This window comes from Pristiophorus japonicus, chromosome 17 (genome assembly GCF_044704955.1).
Source record: "Pristiophorus japonicus isolate sPriJap1 chromosome 17, sPriJap1.hap1, whole genome shotgun sequence".
In the NCBI taxonomy this organism is placed as follows: domain Eukaryota; kingdom Metazoa; phylum Chordata; class Chondrichthyes; family Pristiophoridae; genus Pristiophorus; species Pristiophorus japonicus.
This window is the reverse complement of record NC_091993.1, coordinates 124734268-124755661: the sequence shown is the minus strand read 5'-3', so window position 1 is coordinate 124755661 and position 21394 is coordinate 124734268. Positions and strand designations below refer to the sequence as shown.

The 21394-nt window shown below is 49.7% G+C and overlaps 1 protein-coding gene across 1 annotated transcript in view; it reads left to right on the top strand.

The window, feature by feature from the left end:
* Nucleotides 1-11358: 11358 nt before the first annotated feature.
* The window catches only part of ddx20 (DEAD (Asp-Glu-Ala-Asp) box polypeptide 20), a 42929-nt gene continuing 32893 nt past the window's right edge, over nucleotides 11359-21394 (top strand). The window contains exons 1-4 of the mRNA XM_070859241.1: nucleotides 11359-11668; nucleotides 12682-12776; nucleotides 15340-15508; nucleotides 19775-19889. Coding sequence (XP_070715342.1) covers nucleotides 11458-11668; nucleotides 12682-12776; nucleotides 15340-15508; nucleotides 19775-19889 — 590 coding nt within the window. The 5' untranslated portion in view covers nucleotides 11359-11457. The remainder of the gene's footprint in view (nucleotides 11669-12681; nucleotides 12777-15339; nucleotides 15509-19774; nucleotides 19890-21394) is intronic.

Here is a 21394-nt window from a genome sequence, read left to right as displayed (position 1 = left end):
TCTGTAGCATCTTTCACAACCTCAGATTGTGCCAAAACCCTTTGCAGCCAATAAAGTACCTTTTTGAAATGTAGTCACTGTTGTAATGTAGGAAACGCGGTAGCTAATTTCCGCACAGTAAGCTCCCAAAAACAGCAACGTGATGATCTCCTGCTCATCTGTTTTTTAGTGATGATGGTTGAGGGACACATATTGGCCAGGACACCGGGGTAACTGCTCGTCTTTGTATAGTGCCATGGGATCTTTTACACCCACCTGAGAGAGCAGACGGGGCCTCAGTTTAACGTCTCATCCGGAAGACGGCACCTCCGACAGTGCAGCGCTCCCTCAGTACTGCACTGGGAGTGTCAGCCATGTGCTCAAGTCATGGTTGATAAAGTTTTCTGGACTAGTTTTGATCGACTTGAGGGACTGGGGTCAGGGCCGGAAAGTGGAGTTGAGGTCGAAGATCAGCCGTGATCTTACTGAATGGCGGAGCAGGCTCGAGGGGCCGAATGGCCGACTCCTGCTCCTATTTCTTATGTTCTTATGTTATGTTCTTACTGGAGTGGAATTTTCCAGATTTCCTCCCCTAATTCGCCTTGTTTTTACATCTGTTTCTCGCCTCTCCTCGGAGATCATATGACACCTTTATTCCCATGTCTGATATTTTTATAACTAAGAAAGCAAAATGTTTGCAGAATTTCTTTTATAAACACCAATTTTTAATGTCCCAGTGATTGTTCACCCAGTTTTTGTTCGCTGCAGTGTCCGGGAGATAAATCTTTAATCCCTGGAGGGTTGGGAACCCTGGGTGGGTGAGAATGGTCAGAAGTGGTCTTTGGCGGACGTGAGGAGAGGGATATCACAGATGGGGGGGGGAGGGTAGATGGGGGGGGGGGGAGGGGTTGTGAAACGCTGGTAGGCCTCATTGCCTCATTCCAATGTTATATTTCTCATGAGCCTGCCCGAGTTTGAGCGGATCATGGAAGAGAATTCCTCTCTCCTCCCCTGGCCTGAGCGAGACCTCTGGAGTATAAGGGATGAGTACTGGATGGAATGCTTCTATACATGGATAGTTTGCAGAAACAATTGCATCGAATTTTCAGCACAGAAACAGACCATTCGGCCCAACGGGTCCGTGCCGGTGTTTATGCTCCACACCAGCCCCCTCCCACCCCTCTCCATCTCACCCCATCACCATATCCTTCTATTCCTTTCTCCCTCGTGTGTTTATCCAGCTTCCCCTTAAATGCATCGATACTATTCGCCTCAACCCCTCCCTGTGACAGCGAGTTCCACATTCTCATCACTCTCTGGGTAAAGAAGTTTCTCCTGAATTCTTTCGTGGATTTATTATCTTACAGTTACAGCCCCTTAATAGATCAATGTTCCTTTGGAAATGGAGGTGCAGTACAGTTCAAACAGACAATGGACACAGTCACACCTCCTCAAAAATGACAGAGGGATTTAGCTAATGTCTATAAGCTGTTATTCCATGGAATCTTTTACCTTGTATAAGACCTTTGTAGCTGCCATCTTCTGGCTGATTCATGTTTTGCAAGGATATGTATTGTTCCACATCTCTCGACATCTCAGAAGCCCGTATTCCATTTACATCTGTATCTATTCCCGAATTCTGCTCCCCTTCTGATCCATGCTGGGGTTTAGGTTTTTAAGTTTTTTTTTAATTGTAAATTTTTATTACAATGGAGAATTTAGTTTCTCGGGGCCAGATCATTGGTTTAGCAGTCAATACGCTGCTGTTAAAACCCCAGTTACACCTATTCCAAAACAGCTTAGCATTTAATGGGGTATTTAACAGCGATATTACTGCAGAAAAGCCCAGGTTTTCATCAGCTTCTCTGATTTCACTGATTAGCGGTTTTGGTGGGTGGGTGCCAATGAAGGCAAAGAGAGAGGGACATTAAATAGCCAACATGAATCTGGAAAATCTCAGCAAGCCACACTTGCTGATGTTCTTCAGTGTGAACATAAGAACATAAGAAATAGGAGCAGGAGTCGGCCATATGGTCCCTCGAGCCTGCTCCGCCATTTAATAAGATCATGGCTGATCTGATCATGGACTCAGTTCCACTTCCCTGCCCGCTCCCTATACCCTTGACTCCCTTATCGCTCAAAAATCTGTCTATCTCCACCTCAAATATATTCAATGACCCAGTCTCCAAAGCTCTCTGGGGCAGAGAATTCGACAGATTTATAACCCTCTGAGAGAAGAAATTCCTCCTCATGGCAACTTATTCTGAGACTATGCCCCCTAGTTTTAGTTTCCTCTATGAGTGGAAATATCCTCTCTGCATCCACCTTGTCGAGCCCCCTCATTATATTATAAGTTTCGATAAGATCACCTCTTATTCTTCTGAACTCCAATGAGTAGAGGCCCAACCTACTCAACCTTTCCTCATAAGTCAACCCACTCATCTCCGGAATCAATCTCGTGAACCTTCTCTGAACAACCTCCAATGCAAGTATATCCTTCCTTAAATACGGAGACCAAAACTGTACGCTTAACTCCAGGTGTGGCCTCACCAATACCCTGTACAGTTGTAGCAGGACTTCTTTGCTTTTATACTCCATCCCCCTTGCAATAAAGGCCAACATTCCATTTGCCTTCCTGATCACTTGCTGTGCTCGAAAGAGAACTTGAAGCAAGAGATGAGGTGATTGAAGCATTGCAAGTAAGTGTCACAGATATTACTTTTGCTTCTCCCACATAGGAAGGAGTCACAGATTTTGTTTTATATCTCGCGCGTTCAGATGTTTCAGCTTGTGGGAAGGCAAATGTATTCATCCTAATTACCTTTCAATCCTAAATGTGAGAAATGTATGTGTACTGGCATCCCTTGCTCCAGTGTTATGTGGAGCGGTGCTTGGGGTGATTCTGTGAACAGTGTTAATCATTTAATTTTTTTGTCCAGGCCTATAAATATGTTCCTTCTTTGGTGCGCGGGCCCTTTAACTGGCTGCGAGGCCCATTCAATGTTCCGTGCAATGGTTATTTCCATTGGAAAGGCGATGAGCAGCTTGCGTGGGTCCTCCAGGCCGTTGCATGGCCGCGCAGCTTAGCCGGAACATAGCCCAGAAACCTCCGACCTGAAAAAGCAGGGTAAGTGAACGTGCCCTTTTGTCTCTGTGTGTATATATATATCAGCCACATCGTCCACATACCCGACACAAGTCTCCCAAAGCAAGTGCTCTACTCGGAGCTCCTACACGGCAAGCGAGTCCCAGGTGGGCAGAGGAAACGTTTCAAGGACACCCTCAAAGCCTCCCTGATAAAGTGCAACATCCCCACCGGCACCTGGGGGTCTCTGGCCAAAGACCGCCCTGAGTGGAGGAAGAGCATCCGGGAGGGTGCTGAGCACCTCGAGTCTCGTCGCCGAGAGCATGCAGAAATCAAGCGCAGGCAGCGGAAGGAGCGTGCGACAAACCAGACTCCCCACCCACCCTTTCCTTCAACCACTGTCTGTCCCACCTGTGACAGAGACTGTAATTCCCGTATTGGACTGTTCAGTCACGTAAGAACTCACTTTTAGAGTGGAAGCAAGTCTTCCTCGATTTCGAAGGACTGCCTATGATGATGATGATAATATATATCAGAGATGCTAAATCTGTCCTGGATTTATATTACCGGGTTGTAGACTAGAATTTATGATATTGACGTTTAAATACTTAACGTACTACTTCCGATTTTTTTCTCAGGATGTGGGCAGTGCTGGGAAGGCTGACATTGAATGATCATCTCTAGTTTCTCTCGAGAAGGTGGTGGTGAGCCGCCTTCTGGAACCGCTGCAGTCCATGCGGTGAAGGTACTCCCACACTGGTGTGAGGTAGTGTTTGAAATCTTCCTCGACTCCGAGGAAGTCGAGCTTGAAGACGCGAAAGTGAGATTAACGATTTGGGCTGAGACCTTTTGCTAGATAAGTGCACCAATTGAGACGTTCAACCGAGGCCCCGTCTGCCCTCTCGGGTGGATGTAAAAGATCCCACGGCACTATTTCAAACAAGAGCACAGGGAGTTATCCCCGGTGTCCTGGGGCCAATACTTATCCATCAACGAACATCACAAAAAAACCCTGATGATCTGGTCATTATCATGTTGCAGTTTGTGGGAGCTTGCTGTGCACAAATTGGCTGCCGCGTTTCCTTCATTACAACAGAGACTGCACTCCAAAAAGTAAAGCGCTTTGGGATGTCCTGAGGTCGTGAAAGGCGCTATAGAAATGCAAGTCTTTCGTTCTTATCTTTCGAGTTCTCTAAGGGTGAAGCTTTTTACTAGCACAATAGGTTAGAGAAATCTGCCCTCGAGGAAGAGACTGCATTAACCTACATTTCTGTTTACATTGCGATCTTCGTACTTTTGTTAAAGCACTGTCTAACAAGCCGGCAGCAGTTTGTGCATGAATTGGAAGCAATTTAAGAATTCCAGCAAGACAATGCTCGGTTTTGCAGACTTTTACATCTGTTTTTTGACTTTTATTCTGATATGTTTTTGCTCCTGTGGGCTAGGGGTTCCCAACTCTCCAGGATTGCACTGGACGCACCAGGAATTAAAAAAAGACTTACATTTATATAGCGCCTTTCCCGACCACCGGGCGTCTCAAAGCGCTTTACAGCCAATGAAGTACTTTTTGGAGTGTAGTCGCTGTTGTAATGTGGGAAACGCGGCAGCCAATTTACGCACAGCAAGCTCCCACAAACAGCAATGTGATAAATGACCTAGATAATCTGTTTTCTTGTTATGTTGATCTTTTACGTCCACCTGAGAGAGCAGACAGCGCCTCGGTTTAACGTTCCATCCGAGAGATGACACTTCCGACAGTGCGGTGCTCCCTCAGCACTGCACTGGGAGTGTCAGCATGGATTTATTGGAGGGAGCAGCCTTCGGCAGCCCGGCCTGGAAATCGGCACGGTCCTGTCCTGCAAGACCATCAGCAGGCCGGGACCATTGGAGGGAGCAGCGTGCGGAGGCATACCACTGCAGGGAGGGCAACGGCTGCAAAGCCAGGTCGCTGATTGCAGTGCGGGCAGGCACAGCAGGAGGGGCGAAGGAGCGGCAAAAGCCCGTAGAGGGATGTGACCAGGGCCCAGGAGAAGCGTGTGTTCGAGGCTCAGAGGAGGCGAGGGGCCCTGGGGCAGCACGGGCCCAGCCCACACTGCGATATGTGTGCACACTAGGTCCGTGCAGCAGAGCTGGTCTCTAGTCGTCTTGGGTAACCCTTGCCACTGGACCAAGACCTAGCTCTGTCAAGCCCGTGTGGTGGCTGGTGTGCAACGGTCACCCCACGTTAAAAAAATCCACGCACAGGAATCTTCCACCCTTCAGGATGTAGTTCAGGACCTGGAATATTAGGTCCTTCATTGAAACACCTGGGAACTCATCCCTTTTTGGCGTGGAAGCAAGTCATCCTCGGTACGAGGGACTGCCTATGATGATGATGATGATGATGCGCTCAAGTCACTGGAGTGGGACTTAAACCCACAATCTTCTGACTCAGAGGCGAGGGTGCTGCTCACTGAGCCATGGCTGACAAAGATTAAATGACTGCAAGCAACCATGTGAAAAATATATTGGCGATTAAAAATATCTATTTTTTCCTTTTTCTTTGAACACTTTTGTTTCTTAATTATAAAAATCATAGAATAGAATCATAGAATGACACAGCACAGACGGAGGCCATTCGGCCCACCTATGCCGGCTCTTTGAAAGAGCGACCCAATCTGCCCCATGTCCCTACTCTTTCCCCAGTGAATTTCCACAGTGAAGGGGCTGAACATCACCAAGGCTGAAAAGAGTTAAAAAATGTCGAGAAGTACAATGCGAGAAAGACTTGCATTGATATAGCACCTTTCCTGACTTCAGGACGTCCCAAAGTGCTTTACAGCCAATGAAAGTGTAGTCACTGTTGGAATGCAGCAGCCAATGTGTGCACAGCAAGATCCCACAAACAGCAATGTGATTGAGGGATAAATATTGGCCAGGACACCAGGGAGAACTCCCCTGCTCTTCTCAGAAATAGTGCCACGGGATATTTGACGTCTACCTGAAAGAGCAGACGGGGGCTTCGGTTTAACAATAGAAAAATAGAATCATTTTTAAATGGTGAGAAACTTTTAAACGTTGGTGTTCGGAGAGATTTGGGTGTCCCTTGTGCAAGAAACACAGAAAGCGAGCATGCAGACACAGCAAGCAATAAGGAAGGCAAATGGCATGTTGTCCTTTATTGCAAGAGGGTTGGAGTATAAGAGCAAGGAAGTCCTGCTACAACTGTACAGGGCCTTGGTGAGACCACATCTGGAGTACTGTGCACAGTTTTGGTCTCCTTATCTAAGGAAGGATATGCTTGCCATGGTTGACTAGATTGATTCCTGGAATGAGAGGGCTGTCTTATGATGAGAGATTGTGTAGAATGGGCCGATAGTCTCTGGAGTTTAGAAGAATGAGAGGTGATCTCATTGAAACGGAAGATTCTGAGGGGGATTGACAGGGTAGATGCTGAGAGGTTGTTTCCCCCGGGCTGGAGTGTCTAGAACCAGGAGGCACAGTCTCAGGATAAGGGGCCGGTCATTTAAGATAGAGATGAGGAGGAATTTCTTTGCTCAGAGGGTTGTGAATCTTTGGAATTCTCTGCCCCAGAGGGCTGTGGATGCTGAGTCTCTGAATATATTCAAGGCTGAGATTGATAGATTTTTGGACTCTTGGGGAATCGAGGGATATGAGGATCGGGCGGGAAAGTGGAGTTGAGGTCAATGATCAGCCATGATCTTATTGAATGGCAGAGCAGGCTCGAGGGGCCGTACGGCCTACTCCTGCTCCTATTTCTTATGTTCTTACATCTTATCCAAATGATAAGATATTAAACCTCCAACAGTGCAGAATCCCCGCGCTTCACTAACTCGCACTGGATTTTGTAAAGTCTGTGGAGAAGGACTTGAACACACAATCTTCTGTGTGAGCATGCGACCTACTGTGTCGCAGTCCAGATAATGTGACGCCAAGCACGAGCTTTAAAGGCTTTAGCATGGAATTGGAAATGAGCCCCACTGATGGCAGATTGCGATCCCTCATACAGACACGGTGCGCCAATAACAAAATAAATTCCCAACACTGAATTTAAAATTATTAAAATGCCAGAATAATTCTGGCATTAATAAACTGGAGCCTATCGTATTGTGCCATACAAAGGTTGTCTGGCAATGAATTGTGTGTCAAATAAGATGATTATTGATTGCGCTGTTTGCATAATAACGGACAAGTTGCCAGTTTATTGATGAATTCTTTGTTCAAAGATGAAGTTATGCGAACCAGAAAATTGTTCAATAAATCACCCCATTCAGGGCCTGATGAATATTGCGGCATCTCCAAGGCGCCCCATTATTTCACTCACCACCTCTCGTTGACCTCTAACCTGCCTCGTAATCGATGTTGAGCTAAAGCACAGGAGGGTGTTTGACAGGATGAACTGCCCTGGAATTCTAGCGCTCTGTAAACAGAAATGCCGAGTACCATTTGTATTCACTGGAGTTCAGAAGAATGAGAGGGGACCTCATAGAAACATATAAAATTCTGACGGGGTTAGACAGGTTAGATGCAGGAAGAATGTTCCCAATGTTGGGGAAGTCCAGAACCAGGGGTCACAGTCTAAGGATAAGGGGTAAGCCATTTAGGACCGAGATGCGGAGGAACTTCTTCACCCAGAGAGTGGTGAACCTGTGGAATTCTCTACCACAGAAAGTTGTTGAGGCCAATTCACTAAATATATTCAAAAAGGAGTTAGATGAGGTCCTTACTGCTAGGGGGATCAAGGGGTATGGCGAGAAAGCAGGAATGGGGTACTGAAGTTGAATGTTCAGCCATGAACTCATTGAATGGCGGTGCAGGCTAGAAGGGCCGAATGGCCTACTCCTGCACCTATTTTCTATGTTTCTATTTTCTATATGTTAACTCTCTGGGCCTTTATCAACAAAAACTACAACTTGTATTTATATAGCGCCTTTAACGTTCCAAGGTGCTTCACAGGAGTGTTATGAGCCAAAATATTTGACACTGAGCCGCGTAAGTAGAAATTAGGGCAGGTGACTAAAAGCTTGGTCATAGAAGTAGCTTTTAAGCAGCATCTTGAAGGAGGAAAGGGAGGCGGAGAGGTTTAGGCAGGGAGTTCCAGAGCTTGGGGCCCAGGCAACAGTAAGGCATGGCCACCAATGGTTAAATGATTATAATCAGGGATGCTCATGAGGTTTGGTGATGGGGCATGGGGTGGGGTAGAGAGAGCTGTGGAGGCTGGGTCATTGAATATATTTACGGCGGAGATAGACAGACTTTTGAGCGATAAGGGAGTAAAGGGTTATGAGGAGCGGGCGGGGAAGTGGAGCTGAGTCCATGATCAGATCAGCCATGATCTTATTGAATGGCGGAGCAGGCTCGAGGGGCCGAATGGCCTACTCCTGCTCCTATTTCTTATGTTCTTATGTATGGCAGTTGGGGGGGGGGGGGCGGTGGGGGTGGTGGTTGTGGGGCTGGAGGAGATTACAGAGAGAGGGAGTTGAGAAGCCATGGAGGGATTTGAAAACAAGGAGGAGAATTTTGAAATCGGGGCGTTGCTTTACCAGGAGCCAATGTAGGTCAGTGTGCACAGGGGTGATGGGTGAGCAGGACTTGGTGCGAGTTAGGACATGGACAGCTGAGTTTTGGAGAAGTCAATGGTAGTATTTCCAAATATGAACACCATGCTTTGATAGGGAAACACAGCAGCCAATCAGCACACATCAAGGCTCCCCAAAGAGCCTGAAATAAATGTCCATATAATCTGATTTTATGAAGTTGGTCAAGGCATAAATGTTAATGCCAGGACACTGGGGAGAACTCCCCTGCTCTTGCTCAAACAACGGAATCTTTTCTTGGATGTAGGGGGTGCGGAGGGGCTGGATTCTGGCCTCTTTTAGAACACACCTACCTGTGTATTTGCAGGGTTTTGAGGACAGAGCAGGGAAGTGGGAATAATTGGATAGTTCTTTTAAAGAGCCGACACAGGCACGATGGGCCGAATGGCCTCCTTCAACAGCTTTCATCCCCGATTTCCGTCGCTCCACTATTGGCAGCCTTCAGCTGCGTAAGCTCATAGCTTTGGAATTCCCTCCCTAAACCTCTCCACCTGAGTCAGAAGGTCGTGGGTGCAAATCCCACTCCAGAGACTTGAGCACATAAATCTAGGCCGACACGCCCAGTGCAGTGCCGAGGGAGTGCTGCACTGTCGGAGGTGCCGCCTTTCAGATGAGACGTTAAACTGGGGCCCCCTCTGTCCTCTCAGGTGGATGTAAAATATCGTGTGGCACTATTGGGAAGAAGAGCAGGGGAGTTATCCCCGGTGACCTGGGCAATATTTATCTCTCAACCAAGATCACTAAAACTGATTATCTGATCATTATCATATTGCAATTTGTGGGAACTTGCTGTGTGCAAATTGGTTGCTGCGTTTCCCACATTACAACAGTGACTACATCTCCAGAAAGTACTTCATTGGCTGTACAGTGCTTTGGGACGTCCTGAGGACGTGAAAGGCGCTATATAAATGTAAGTGTTAATTTTCCAGAATCTCATTGAGGATCAGTGGATCTGGGTGGATCTTCTCATGAGGCTTGAGTCTTATAACGCATTTATATAGCACCTTTCACGGCCACCGGATGTCTCAAAGCACATTACAGACAATGAAGTACTTTTTGGAGTCTAGTCACTTGTAATGTGGGAAACGCGGCAGCCAATTTGCACACAGCAAACTCCCTTTTTTCTTAGGCAGTCCCTCTGATCGAGGATGACTTGCTTCCACGCCAAAAAGGGATGAGTTCACAGGTGTTTCAATGAAGGACCTAATATTCCAGATCCCGAACTACATCCTGAAGGGTGGAAGATGCCTGTGTGTGGATTTTTTTAACGTGGGGTGACCGTTGCACACCAGCCACCACACGGGCTTGACAGAGCTAGGTCTTGGTCCAGTGGCAAGGCTTAACCAGGACGACTGGAGACCAGCTCTGCTGCACGGACCTAGTGCGCACACATCGCAGTGTGGGCTGGGCCCGTGCTGCCCCTGGGCCCTCGCCTCTTCTGGCCCCGACCTCGCGCCTCTCCTGGGCCCTGATCATGTCCTTCTACAATCTCTCACCGCTCCTTCGCCGCGACCTCGCTGCTCCTGCTGTACCTGCCCACGCTCCAATCACCGAGCTGGGTTATGGTGATGGCCAATCCAGTCGCCCTCTTCGCTGCCGTCGCCCTCCTGCACCAGCTCGTGCTGCTCCCTGTAGGGGTACGCCGCCGCGCTGTCCAGGGGTCGCTCATCACTCCTTTTATGCAAGGCTCCCACAGAGGTGTTAAAGGCGCTATATAAATACAATATATAAATATAAGTTGTTGTTTGCTCCCTCTCAGCCCCAGAGCTCAGCTCTGGTCACGTGGGAGGATAGTGGGCGGTGCCTAGAGTGTAGTGGGCGGGGCTGGCGGACAACGGGCGGAGCTTGAGCGGTCTTGGCGTGGGGTCTGGGCGGTAAGCGGGGTCTGGGCAGTGGGTGGGGCCTGGGCAGTCTGGGGGTGGGGCCTGTACAATGGGTGGGACCTGACCGGTCTGGCGGCGGGGCATGTGGCCTGGGGGCGGCACCTGGGCGGTCTGTGGGAGGGGGCATGTGGCCTGGGGGCGGGACCTGGGCGGTCTGGGGGTGGGGCATGTGGCCTGGGGGCGGGACCTGGGCGGTCTGCAGGAGGGGGCATGTGGCCTGGGAGTGGGGCCTGGATGGCCTGGGGGTGGGGCATCTGGCCTGGGGGTGGGGCCTGTACAATGGGTGGGACCTGACCGGCCTGGGGGCGGGGCCTTGGTGGTCTGGGGGCGGGGTATGTGGCCTGGGGGTGGGGCCTGGGTGGTCTGGGGGTGGGGCCTGGATGGCCTGGGGCGGGACCTGGGCGGTCTGGGGGCAGGGTCTGTGTAGTGGGCGGAGCCTGTGCTGCCCGTGGGCGGCGCCTGTTGTCCAGGGGTGGGGCCTGGGCAGTGGGCGTGGCCTGTGCTGCCGGGGGCGTGGCCTGTGCTGCCCGGGGGCGGTGCCTGTGGCCCGGAGGCGGAGCCTGTTACCCGGGGGTGGGGCCTGGGCAGTGGGCGTGGCCTGTGCTGCCCGGGGGCGGGGCCTGTGCTGCCCGGGGGCGTGGCCTGTGCTGCCCGGGGGCGGAGCCTGTTGTCCGGGGGTGGGGTCTGGGCAGTGGGCGTGGCCTGTGCTGGGGCGGGCGTGGCCTGTGCTGGCCGGGGGCGTGGCCTGTGCTGCCCGGGGGCGGAGCCTGTTGTCCGGGGGTGGGGCCTGGGCAGTGGGCGTGGCCTATGCTGCCCGGGGGCGGGGCCTGGTCCTCTCGCGAGGCCCGGGCCGGGCGGGATTGAGTTGGGCCGCGGCGTGTGCTGGAGCCGGACTGTTGCCTTTCCCCGCTCCATGGCTCCCCCGCCCCCGCCCCCAGGCCGCCCGGCTCACTGCCTCCAGCGCCGCCGCCGCACCGGGGACGTGCTGCTGCCCGAGGCCGAGCGCCTGGACTTCGGGGCCTTGCTGCTCAGCCCGCCCGTGCTGGCCGGCCTGCGGGAGGCGGGCTTCCAGCGGCCCTCGCCCGTCCAGCTGCAGGCCATCCCGCTCGGCCGCTGCGGCCTGGGTGAGCACCGGGCGCGGGAGTGGGCCAGGGGGTATGGGAGGGGGGCGTGTGTGGGGGATACAGGGGGGGGCGTGTGTGTGGGGTACACGGGGCGTGTGGGGTACAGGGGGGCGTGTGTGTGGGGTACAGGGGGGGCGTGTGTGGGGGGTACAGGGGGCGTGTGTGGGGGGTACAGGGGGGGGCGTGTGGGGGGTACAGGGGGCGTGTGTGTGGGGTACAGGGGGCGTGTGTGTGGGGTACAGGGGGCGTGTGTGTGGGGTACAGGGGGCGTGTGTGTGGGGTACAGGGGGCGTGTGTGGGGGGTACAGGGGGCGTGTGGGGGGTACAGGGGGGGGCGTGTGTGTGGGGGATACAGGGGGGCGTGTGGGGGGTACAGGGGGGGCGTGTGGGGGATACAGGGGGGCGTGTGTGTGTGGGGTACAGGGGGCGTGTGGGGTACAGGGGGTCGTGTGTTTGTGGGGTACAGGGGGTCGTGTGTTTGTGGGGTACAGGGGCGTGTGTGTGGGGTTACGGGGGGCGTGTGGGGTTACGGGGGGCGTGTGTAGGGTAAAGCGGGGTGTGTGCGGGTACAGGGGGCGTGTGGGGGTACGGAGGGCGTTTTTGGGGTACAGGGGTGTGTGTAGGTACGGGTGTGTGTGTGTGGGGGCACGCGCGTGTGTGGGGAGTACAGGGTATATGTAAGTGGGGTACAGGGGTGTGTGGGGAGTACAGGGTATATGTAAGTGGGGTACAGGGGTGTGTGGGGAGTACAGGGTATATGTAAGTGGGGTACAGGGGTGTGGGGAGTACAGGGTATATGTAAGTGGGGTACAGGGGTGTGCGGGGAGTACAGGGTATATGTAAGTGGGGTACAGGGGTGTGTGGGGAGTACAGGGTATATGTATGTGGGGTATATAGTGGTATAGGAGGCATAACCAGTGTTGCAGTTTAGAATGAATGGTTCAAAGTTTAAGCTCTAAATTGGGCTAATCTGACGTGCGTGGGTTTTATTCACAGATTAATGTCTCTTTCAGATCTGATTGTGCAAGCCAAATCTGGAACGGGGAAAACCTGCGTATTCGCCACTATTGCACTGGACTCCCTTATTGTGGAGAATCCAGCCACACAGGTTAGCGTTCGTGTTTAATGTACAGGGATTCTTCCGAATTATAGTTCACTTTACCTTGCATATTCCTGTCATGTGAACTTGCTATAGTTGAAGGCTTGGCTGTATATATTTCTTCTGCTCTCACCAACCTAGTTTTTTAAAAGTTCAAATAAATGGGAAAGGTTGCATCATTGATCGTGGACCTCCTCCCCAGAGACGGAGTTCGCTCGTGCCATACGTATTCTGACGAAAGGGAAAGAAAGAAGTTGCATTTCTATAGCGCCTTTAATGACCTCAGGACATCCTGAAACACTTTACAACCAATGGCGTGCATTTTGAAGTATAGTCACTGTTGTGATGTAGGAAACTCGGCAGCTCCCACAAACAGCAACGTGATGATGACCAGACAATCTATTTTAGTGTTGCACGGTTGAGGGATAAACATTGGTCGGAACACCGGGAAGGACTCCCCTGCTTTACAAAACCGAGCCAAGGGATTTATTACATCCACCTGAGCGAGTAGACGGGGCCTTGGTTTAATGTCTCATCCGAAAGACTGCACCTCCAACAGTGCAAGTTCTTTATTTTTAAACAAAGCGTGAATTGCTTTCAGGCTAGGTTGGACTCTTACTCCCTATCATTCTGTCCCATTTCTCTTGACTGTTGTGGTAAGTAACCACTCCGAGCCGGCTAAGTCCAGCAAGTAAAGAGTTTATTCGAGCATATGCAAGGGAATGACCCTCAGTTGCCTGAGATACCACATTCAATAATAGAGTTTGCAGCATACTGTAACTTGGGTTTTTTGCGACAGTCATAAATCTACGCACTATTCCAACACTTGTATCACGTGCCAGTTAATCAATGGAGTTATTGAGGCCCAGCAGATGTCTCCTGTTACTTTAACTCCTGGCCTTGGGCTTCCCATTCCCATGGTAACTCCAGTTTGGCCTTCATTCTCCCTATCTTCTTCTTCTGGACATAACAATGAATCATTTTTCCAAGCTTCTAAATAACACTTTTAATGTCCCAAGCTTCTTAATGAGCTAGCTGTCTCTAAAGATACCCTTGGTCAAGTATCCCATGATGCCTAGGTGAAGAACCATTCCCATCTGCAGCATTTATTACAACGGTGCACTTTACTTAACAATTCAAGCATTGCTACTATAATGTTAGAGCATAATAGAATAAGGGGCCGCCCATTTAAAATTGATGAGGAGGAATTTCTTCTCTCTGAGGGTTGTAAATCTGTGGAATTCGCTGCCTCAGAGCTGTTGAAGCTGGGTCATTGAATAAATTTAAGACAGAGATAGACAGTTTCTTAACCGATAAGGGAATAAGGGGTTATGGGGAGCGGGCGGGGAAGTGGAGCTGAGTCCATGATTGGATCAGCCATGATCGTATTCAATGGCAGAGCAGGCTCGAGGGGCTGTATGGCCTTTTCCTGCTCCTATTATGTTATATTATTTTTCTCCCTATCTTCTTGTTCTGAACATAATAATGAGTAATTTTCCCAAGCTTGTAAATATCCCTTTTATTTGCCCAAGCTTCTAAATGAGCTAGCTGTCTCTAAAGATGCCCTTGGTCAAGTATCCCATCATGCCTCGGTGAAGAACGACAAAGATGCACTTTACTAACAATTCAAGCATTGCTACTGTTTAATGTTAGCCGAGCCCCACTTCGTGACTGCGGCTCGAGGCGAAATTTGAATGGCCCAGAAATCCCGATCGAGGACTCCCCGTGGGCAAACTACTGAAAAAAAGAGGAAAAAATGCGCACTTACCTGAAGGTGCTGCGCCCGCTCGAACTCCCGATTCTGAGGCCTTCACTCCCGAGGCATCGGACCGCGTGCACGTTGGGATGTCCGTGAGCTGGAGCTGGAGTCATATAGCTCTGGGCAGCCAATCAAGGTACAGTATTTTCTCATTCATAATGGGAACGCCGTAAGTTGGAGTTCCCATTATGAATGAGAAACCCTCCCCCCCCCCCCCCCCCCCCCAAACACATACAACACTAATAAATAAAAAAATAGAAAAATACACTATATATTTAAGATCCATTTAAATGAAAGTTCTTATTTAAAAAAAAATTTCCCCACTTTAAAAAAAAAAAAAAAAAAAGTTTTTTAAATTATGCCTTAAAATAAACTTACCGTAGTGGGGAGGGTTTTTAACAATGAAATGTGTTTTTATAACTTTATTTAAAAATGTTTATGTATTTTTAAATACTTGCGCCTGTAAAAGTACGCTATACGCCTGCTTTTTCAGGCGCAAGATTTTTGAGGACATTTGCTGGGCAAGAAATGCATAAATGTCGCAAATCTTGCCCTGCAAGTGGTCCTCACTCCTGATATGCGCGAGATCTGTCAAGCCAGAAATTTGACAGATCAGAAAAGCCGGTTTTCAGCGCATGCGCATTGTGTGCTGAAAACCGTCTTTTCCGATGCCTTCCCGGGTCTGTAGAAATTTCGTACGGACCCGGGACGTCGGAATTTCAGGGTCCATTATTTTTTGCTGCGGCTGTGGCCTTGTCCGTTTGCGACGTACTTGCTCTGTCCCTTGTGTTGACGCTTTCCGTTTGATGGCAGGTTCTCGTTCTGGCACCCACCAGGGAAATTGCCGTGCAGATCCACTCCGTTATTACGGCGATCGGCATTAAAATGGAGGCCCTGGAATGCCACGTTTTCATCGGCGGGACACCGCTGAGTCTGGACAAGATGCGGCTGAGGAAATGCCACATCGCGGTTGGGTCTCCAGGTGAGGAGGATTCCTAGAATGGAACAACTTGCATTTATCATCGTCATCATAGGCGGTCCCTCGTATCGAGGATGACTTGCTTCCACGCCAAAAAGGGATGAGTTCACAGATGTTTCAATGAAGGACCTAATATTCCAGGTCCTGAACTACATCTTGAAGGGTGGAAGATGCCTGTGCGTGGATTTTTTTAACGTGGGGTGACCGTTGCACATCAGCCACCACACGGGCTTGACAGAGCGAGGTCTTGGTCCAGTGGCAAAGGTTAACCAGGACGACTGGAGACCAGCTCTGCTGCACGGGCCTAGTGCGCCCACATATCGCAGTGTGGGCTGGCCCTGGGCCCTCGCCTCTTCTGGGGCCCGAACTCACGCCTCTCCTGGGCTCCGGTCACTTCCCTCTGCGAACTCTTGCCACTCCTTCGCCCCGACCCCACTGCTCCGGCTGTACCTGCCTCACGCTCCAATAGCGACCTAGATTTGGGCGACCCTGGGAGTGTGTCAGCATTAGCAGGGAATTCCCTGGGATTTCCAGAGCTCGGGGGCCCAGGCAGCTGAGGAATTAGAGGAGCACAGACATCGCGGAGGGTTGTGGGCCAGAGGATGTTACAGATAGGGAGGGGCGGGGCCATGGAGGGATTTGAAAATGAGGATGAGAATTTAAAGATTTAACCGATAGGCGGTAACTTGCGATTCTCTCGCGTTTTTGGAGGCTGAGGATGTTTTGAACTAACCAAGCAAATAAAGCTGACCTGATGTCTAATGGGGCGATGGACTGACTGGTGTGGACACTGAGCCTTGGCCGACAAGTCCAATCCCTGTGCTGAGATAATACAAACAATTATAGCGCCTTTCATAACCTTCGGAGGCCCCAAACGCTTTACAGCCAATGAATTACTTTTGGAGTGTAGTCACTGTTGTAATGTAGGAAACGAGGCAGCCAATTTGCGCACAGCAAGCTCCCACAACCAGCAACATGGTTGAAGGATAAATATTGGCCAGGACACCAGAGAACTCCTTTGCTCTTTGAAATAGTACTGTTGAATCTTTTAAGTCCACCTGAGAGGACAGGCGGGGCCTCGCTTTAATGTCCCGTGCGAAAGACGGCACCTCCGACAGTGCAGCACTGCACTGGAGTGTCATACTGAGTTATGTGCTCAAATCTCTGGCGTGGGACTTGGACCCATGGCCCTCTGTCTCGGGTGAGAGTGCCACCCACTGAGCTACAGCTGACACCTCACGACTAACTATATAACAGCAGCCGAGAGTAATTTGCAAGTGCTTGGCCTGCACAGATTAGCGTGCTGTACGATTTGTGGGAATAGAAACATAGAAACATAGAAAATAGGTGCAGGAGTAGGCCATTCGCCCCTTCTAGCCTGCACCGCCATTCAATGAGTTCATGGCTGAACATGCAACTTCAGTACCCCATTCCTGTTTTCTCACCATACCCCTTGATCCCCCTAGTAGTAAGGACTTCATCTTATTCCTTTTTGAATATATTTAGTGAATTGGCCTCAACAACTTTCTGTGGTAGAGAATTCCACAGGTTCACCACTCTCTGGGTGAAGAAGTTTTTCCTCATCTCGGTCCTAAATGGCTTATCCCTTATCCTTAGACTGTGTCCCCTGGTTCTGGACTTCCCCAACATTGGGAACATTCTTCCTGCATCTAACCTGTCCAACCCTGTCAGAATTTTAAACGTTTCTATGAGGTCCCCTCTCATTCTTCTGAACTCCAGTGAATACAAGCCCAGTTGATCCAGTCTTTCTTCATAGGTCAGTCCCACCATCCCGGGAATCAGTCTGGTGAACCTTCGCTGCACTCCCTCAATAGCAAGAAGGTCCTTCCTTAGCTTAGGAGACCAAAACTGTACACAATACTCCAGGTGTGGCCTCACCAAGGCCCTGTACAACTGTAGCAACACCTCCCTGCCCCTGTACTCAAATCCCCTCGCTATGAAGGCCAACATGCCATTTGCTTTCTTAACCGCCTACTGTACCTGCATGCCAACCTTCAATGACTGATGTACCATGACACCCAGGTCTCTCTGCACCTCCCCTTTTCCTAATCTGTCACCATTCAGATAATAGTCTGTCTCTCTGTTTTTTATCCACATTATACTTCATCTGCCATGCATTTGCCCACTCACCTAACCTATCCAAGTCGCTCTGCAGCCTCATAGCATCCTCCTCGCAGCTCACACTGCCACCCAACTTAGTGTCATCCGCAAATTTGGAGATACTACTTTTAATCCCCTCGTCTAAATCATTAATGTACAGTGTAAACAGCTGGTGCCCCAGCACAGAACCTTGCGGTACCCCACTAGTCACTGCCTGCCATTCTGAAAAGTACCCATTTACTCTTACTCTTTGCTTCCTGTCTGACAACCAGTTCTCAATCCATGTCAGCACACTACCTTCAATCCCATGTGCTTTAACTTTGCACATTAATCTCTTGTGTGAGACCTTGTCGAAAGCCTTCTGAAAGTCCAAATATACCACGTCAACTGGTTCTCCCTTGTTCACTCTACTGGAAACATCCTCAAAAAATTCCAGAAGATTTGTCAAGCATGATTTCCCTTTCACAAATCCATGCTGACTTGGACCTATCATGTCACCTCTTTCCAAATGCACTGCTATGACATCCTTAATAATTGATTCCATCATTTTACCCACTACCGATGTCAGGCTGACCGGTCTATAATTCCCTGTTTTCTCTCTCCCTCCTTTTTTAAAAAGTGGGGTTACATTGGCTACCCTCCACTCCATAGGAACTGATCCAGAGTCAATGGAATGTTGGAAAATGACTGTCAATGCATCCACTATTTCCAAGGCCACCTCCTTAAGTACTCTGGGATGCAGTCCATCAGGCCCTGGGGATTTATCGGCCTTCAATCCCATCAATTTCCCCAACACAATTTCCCGACTAATAAGGATTTCCCTCAGTTCCTCCTCCTTACTAGACCCTCCGACCCCTTTTATATTTGGAAGGTTGTTAGTGTCCTCCTTAGTGAATACTGAACCAAAGTACTTGTTCAATTGGTCCGCCATTTCTTTGTTCCCCGTTATGACTTCCCCTGATTCTGACTGCAGGGGACCTACGTTTGTCTTTACTAACCTTTTTCTCTTTACATATCTATAGAAACATTTGCAATCCGTCTTAATGTTCCCTGCAAGCTTCTTCTCGTACTCCATTTTCCCTGCCCTAATCAAACCCTTTGTCCTCCTCTGCTGAGTTCTAATAGGAACAGGCGCAGGCCATTCAGCTCCTCCATCCTGTTCGAGATCATGGCGGTTCTATATCCCTTCATACGCCTAGCTAGCAAAAATCTATCGCTCTCTGATTTTAAGATGAGTAATTGAGTGAACATCTATTGCCTGATAAAGTGCAACATCCCCACCGACACCTGGGAGTCCCTGGCCAAAGACCGCCCTAAGTGGAGGAAGTGCATCCGGGAGGGCGCTGAGCACCTCGAGTCTCAATGCCGAGAGCATGCGGCAAACCAGTCCCACCCTCCCTTTCCTTCACGACTGTCTGTCCCGCCTGTGACAGGGACTGTGGCTCTCGTATTGGACTGTTCAGCCACCTAAGGACTCATTCTAAGAGTGGAAGCAAGTCTTCCTCGATTCCGAGGGACTTCCTATGATGACTGCCTTTTGTGGAATGTTTTGTGGGGAATATTTATGGAAAGGGGGGAAAAAGTAATCGCTTGTGGGGAACATTCCAATTAACAACAACGTGAATTTATATAGCGCCTTTAACGTAGTGAAACGTCCTAAGGCGCTTCACAGAAGTGTTATGAGATAAGAAATTTGACACCGAGCCGCATAAGAAGAAATTACGGCAGATGACCAAAAGCTTGGTCAAAGAGGTCGGTTTTAAGGAGCGTCTTGAAGGAGGAAAGAGAGGCGGAGAAGTTTAGGGAGGGAGTTCCAGAGCTTGGGGCCCAGGCAACAGAAGGCACGGCCACCGATGGTTGAGCGATTATAATCGGATGTTCAAGAGGGCAGAATTAGAGAAGCGCAGAGATCTCGGGGGGGGTGGGGGGGGGGGGTTGTGGGGCTGGAGGAGATGGGGAGGGGCGAGGCCATGGAGGGATTCGTAATCAAGGATGAGAATTTTGAAATCGAGGCCAATGTACGTTAGCGAGCCCAGAGGGTGATGGGTGAGCGGGACTTGGTGCGAGTTAGGACACGGGCAGCTGAGTTTTGGATTATTGAGAGGTGATCTCCGTGTTGACGGAAGTGAATTGCTTCCCTTTATCCAGGTCGCATCAAGCAGCTGATCGAGATCGGCTTCCTGCCGACGGCCAGCATACGCCTGTTCGTATTGGACGAGGCGGACAAGCTGCTGGAGGAGGGCAGCTTCCAGGAGCAGATCAAGTAAGCCAGCGTTTCCAGAGTCGTGTCATTCGCAATACTCCTCTTAAAACAAAGCAGTTTTTCCCGTTGAGAGTCAAGCATTTTGTTTGCTATAAATGCCGACTTTAAAATATGGTAATCTAGCAACTCTAAAAGTGAATTATCACATTGTCACCTTTTGTCACAAGTGCTGCAAGTGTTTTGCCACTGCCGCACATCACTGGAAGGAAACGCCTCTGATCAACCCTTTCGAGTACTGTCTGTCTTTCGGAACATTTAATGAAAGGGGAATCTCCAGACCCATTTGTGGCCCCCCGTGGGAAGTGGGAAATCAAACTCTACACGCATTTCTCTTCCCTCACAAGTAAGGAAGTAGCTTCATTGGAGGCTCAAATCAAAGCAGCAAATGCCGGAGACACTCAGCAGGTCGGGCGACATCTGCGGGGAGAGGAGAGGAGAGGAGAGGAGAGGAGAGGAGAGGAGAGGAGAGGAGAGGAGAGGAGAGGAGAGGAGAGGAGAGGAGAGGAGAGGAGAGGACAAGAACTTTGCATTTCAGATTAGCTGTTCTAATTTAAGGTCACCAACCTGAAACGTTAACTGTTTCTCTCTCCACAGATGCTGCCTGACCCATTGAGCATTTTCTGTCTTTATTTCAAATTAATATCCTCTGCACTATTTTACTTTTTGTTTAATTAATTGGAGGACCAGTTTGCTCTTTGTAACTCCCTTGAATTCCCCCTCCTCTCTTGTAAACGCCGATAGTGTTCGATTTCTGTTGCCTTAGCTGCCCTTTGATATCCCGCCCAGATAGCCATGGTGATCTCAGGGTGGCTGGTGGGGGGGTATTTCAAACCCATCTAACAGCTTGCTGGGGTCCTGGCTGTGCAGCTTACATAAGAAATAGGAGCAGGAGTAGGCCAAACGGCTCTTCGAGCTTGCTCCATTACATAATACGATCATGGCTGATCTGATCATGGACTCGGGTCCATTTCCCTGCCCGTTCCCCATAATTCCTTATGGTTAAGAAACTGTCTATCTCTGTCTTAAATTTATTCAATGTCCTGGCTTCCACAGCTCTCTGAGGCAGCAAATTCCACAGATTTACAACCCTCAGAAGAAATTCCTCCTCATCTCAGTTTTAAATGAGCGGCTCCTTATTCTAAGATTATGCCCCCTAGTTCTAGTCTCCCCCATCAGTGGAAACATCCTCTCTGCATCCACCTTGTCAAGCCTCCTCATAATCTTACAAGTTTCGATAAGATCACCTCTCATTCTTCTGAATTCCAATGAGTAGAGGCCCAACCTACTCAACCTTTCCTCATAAGTCAACCCCCTCATCTCCGGAATCAACCGAGTGAACCTTCTCTGAACTGCCTCCAAGGTAAGTATATCCTTTCGTAAATATGGAAACCAAAACTGCACGCAGTATTCCAGGTGTGGCCTCACTTATACCCTGTATCGCTGTAGCAAGACTTCCCTGCTTTTGTGCTCCATCCCCATGTCAGACGCACAGGAGCAGGGGTGGA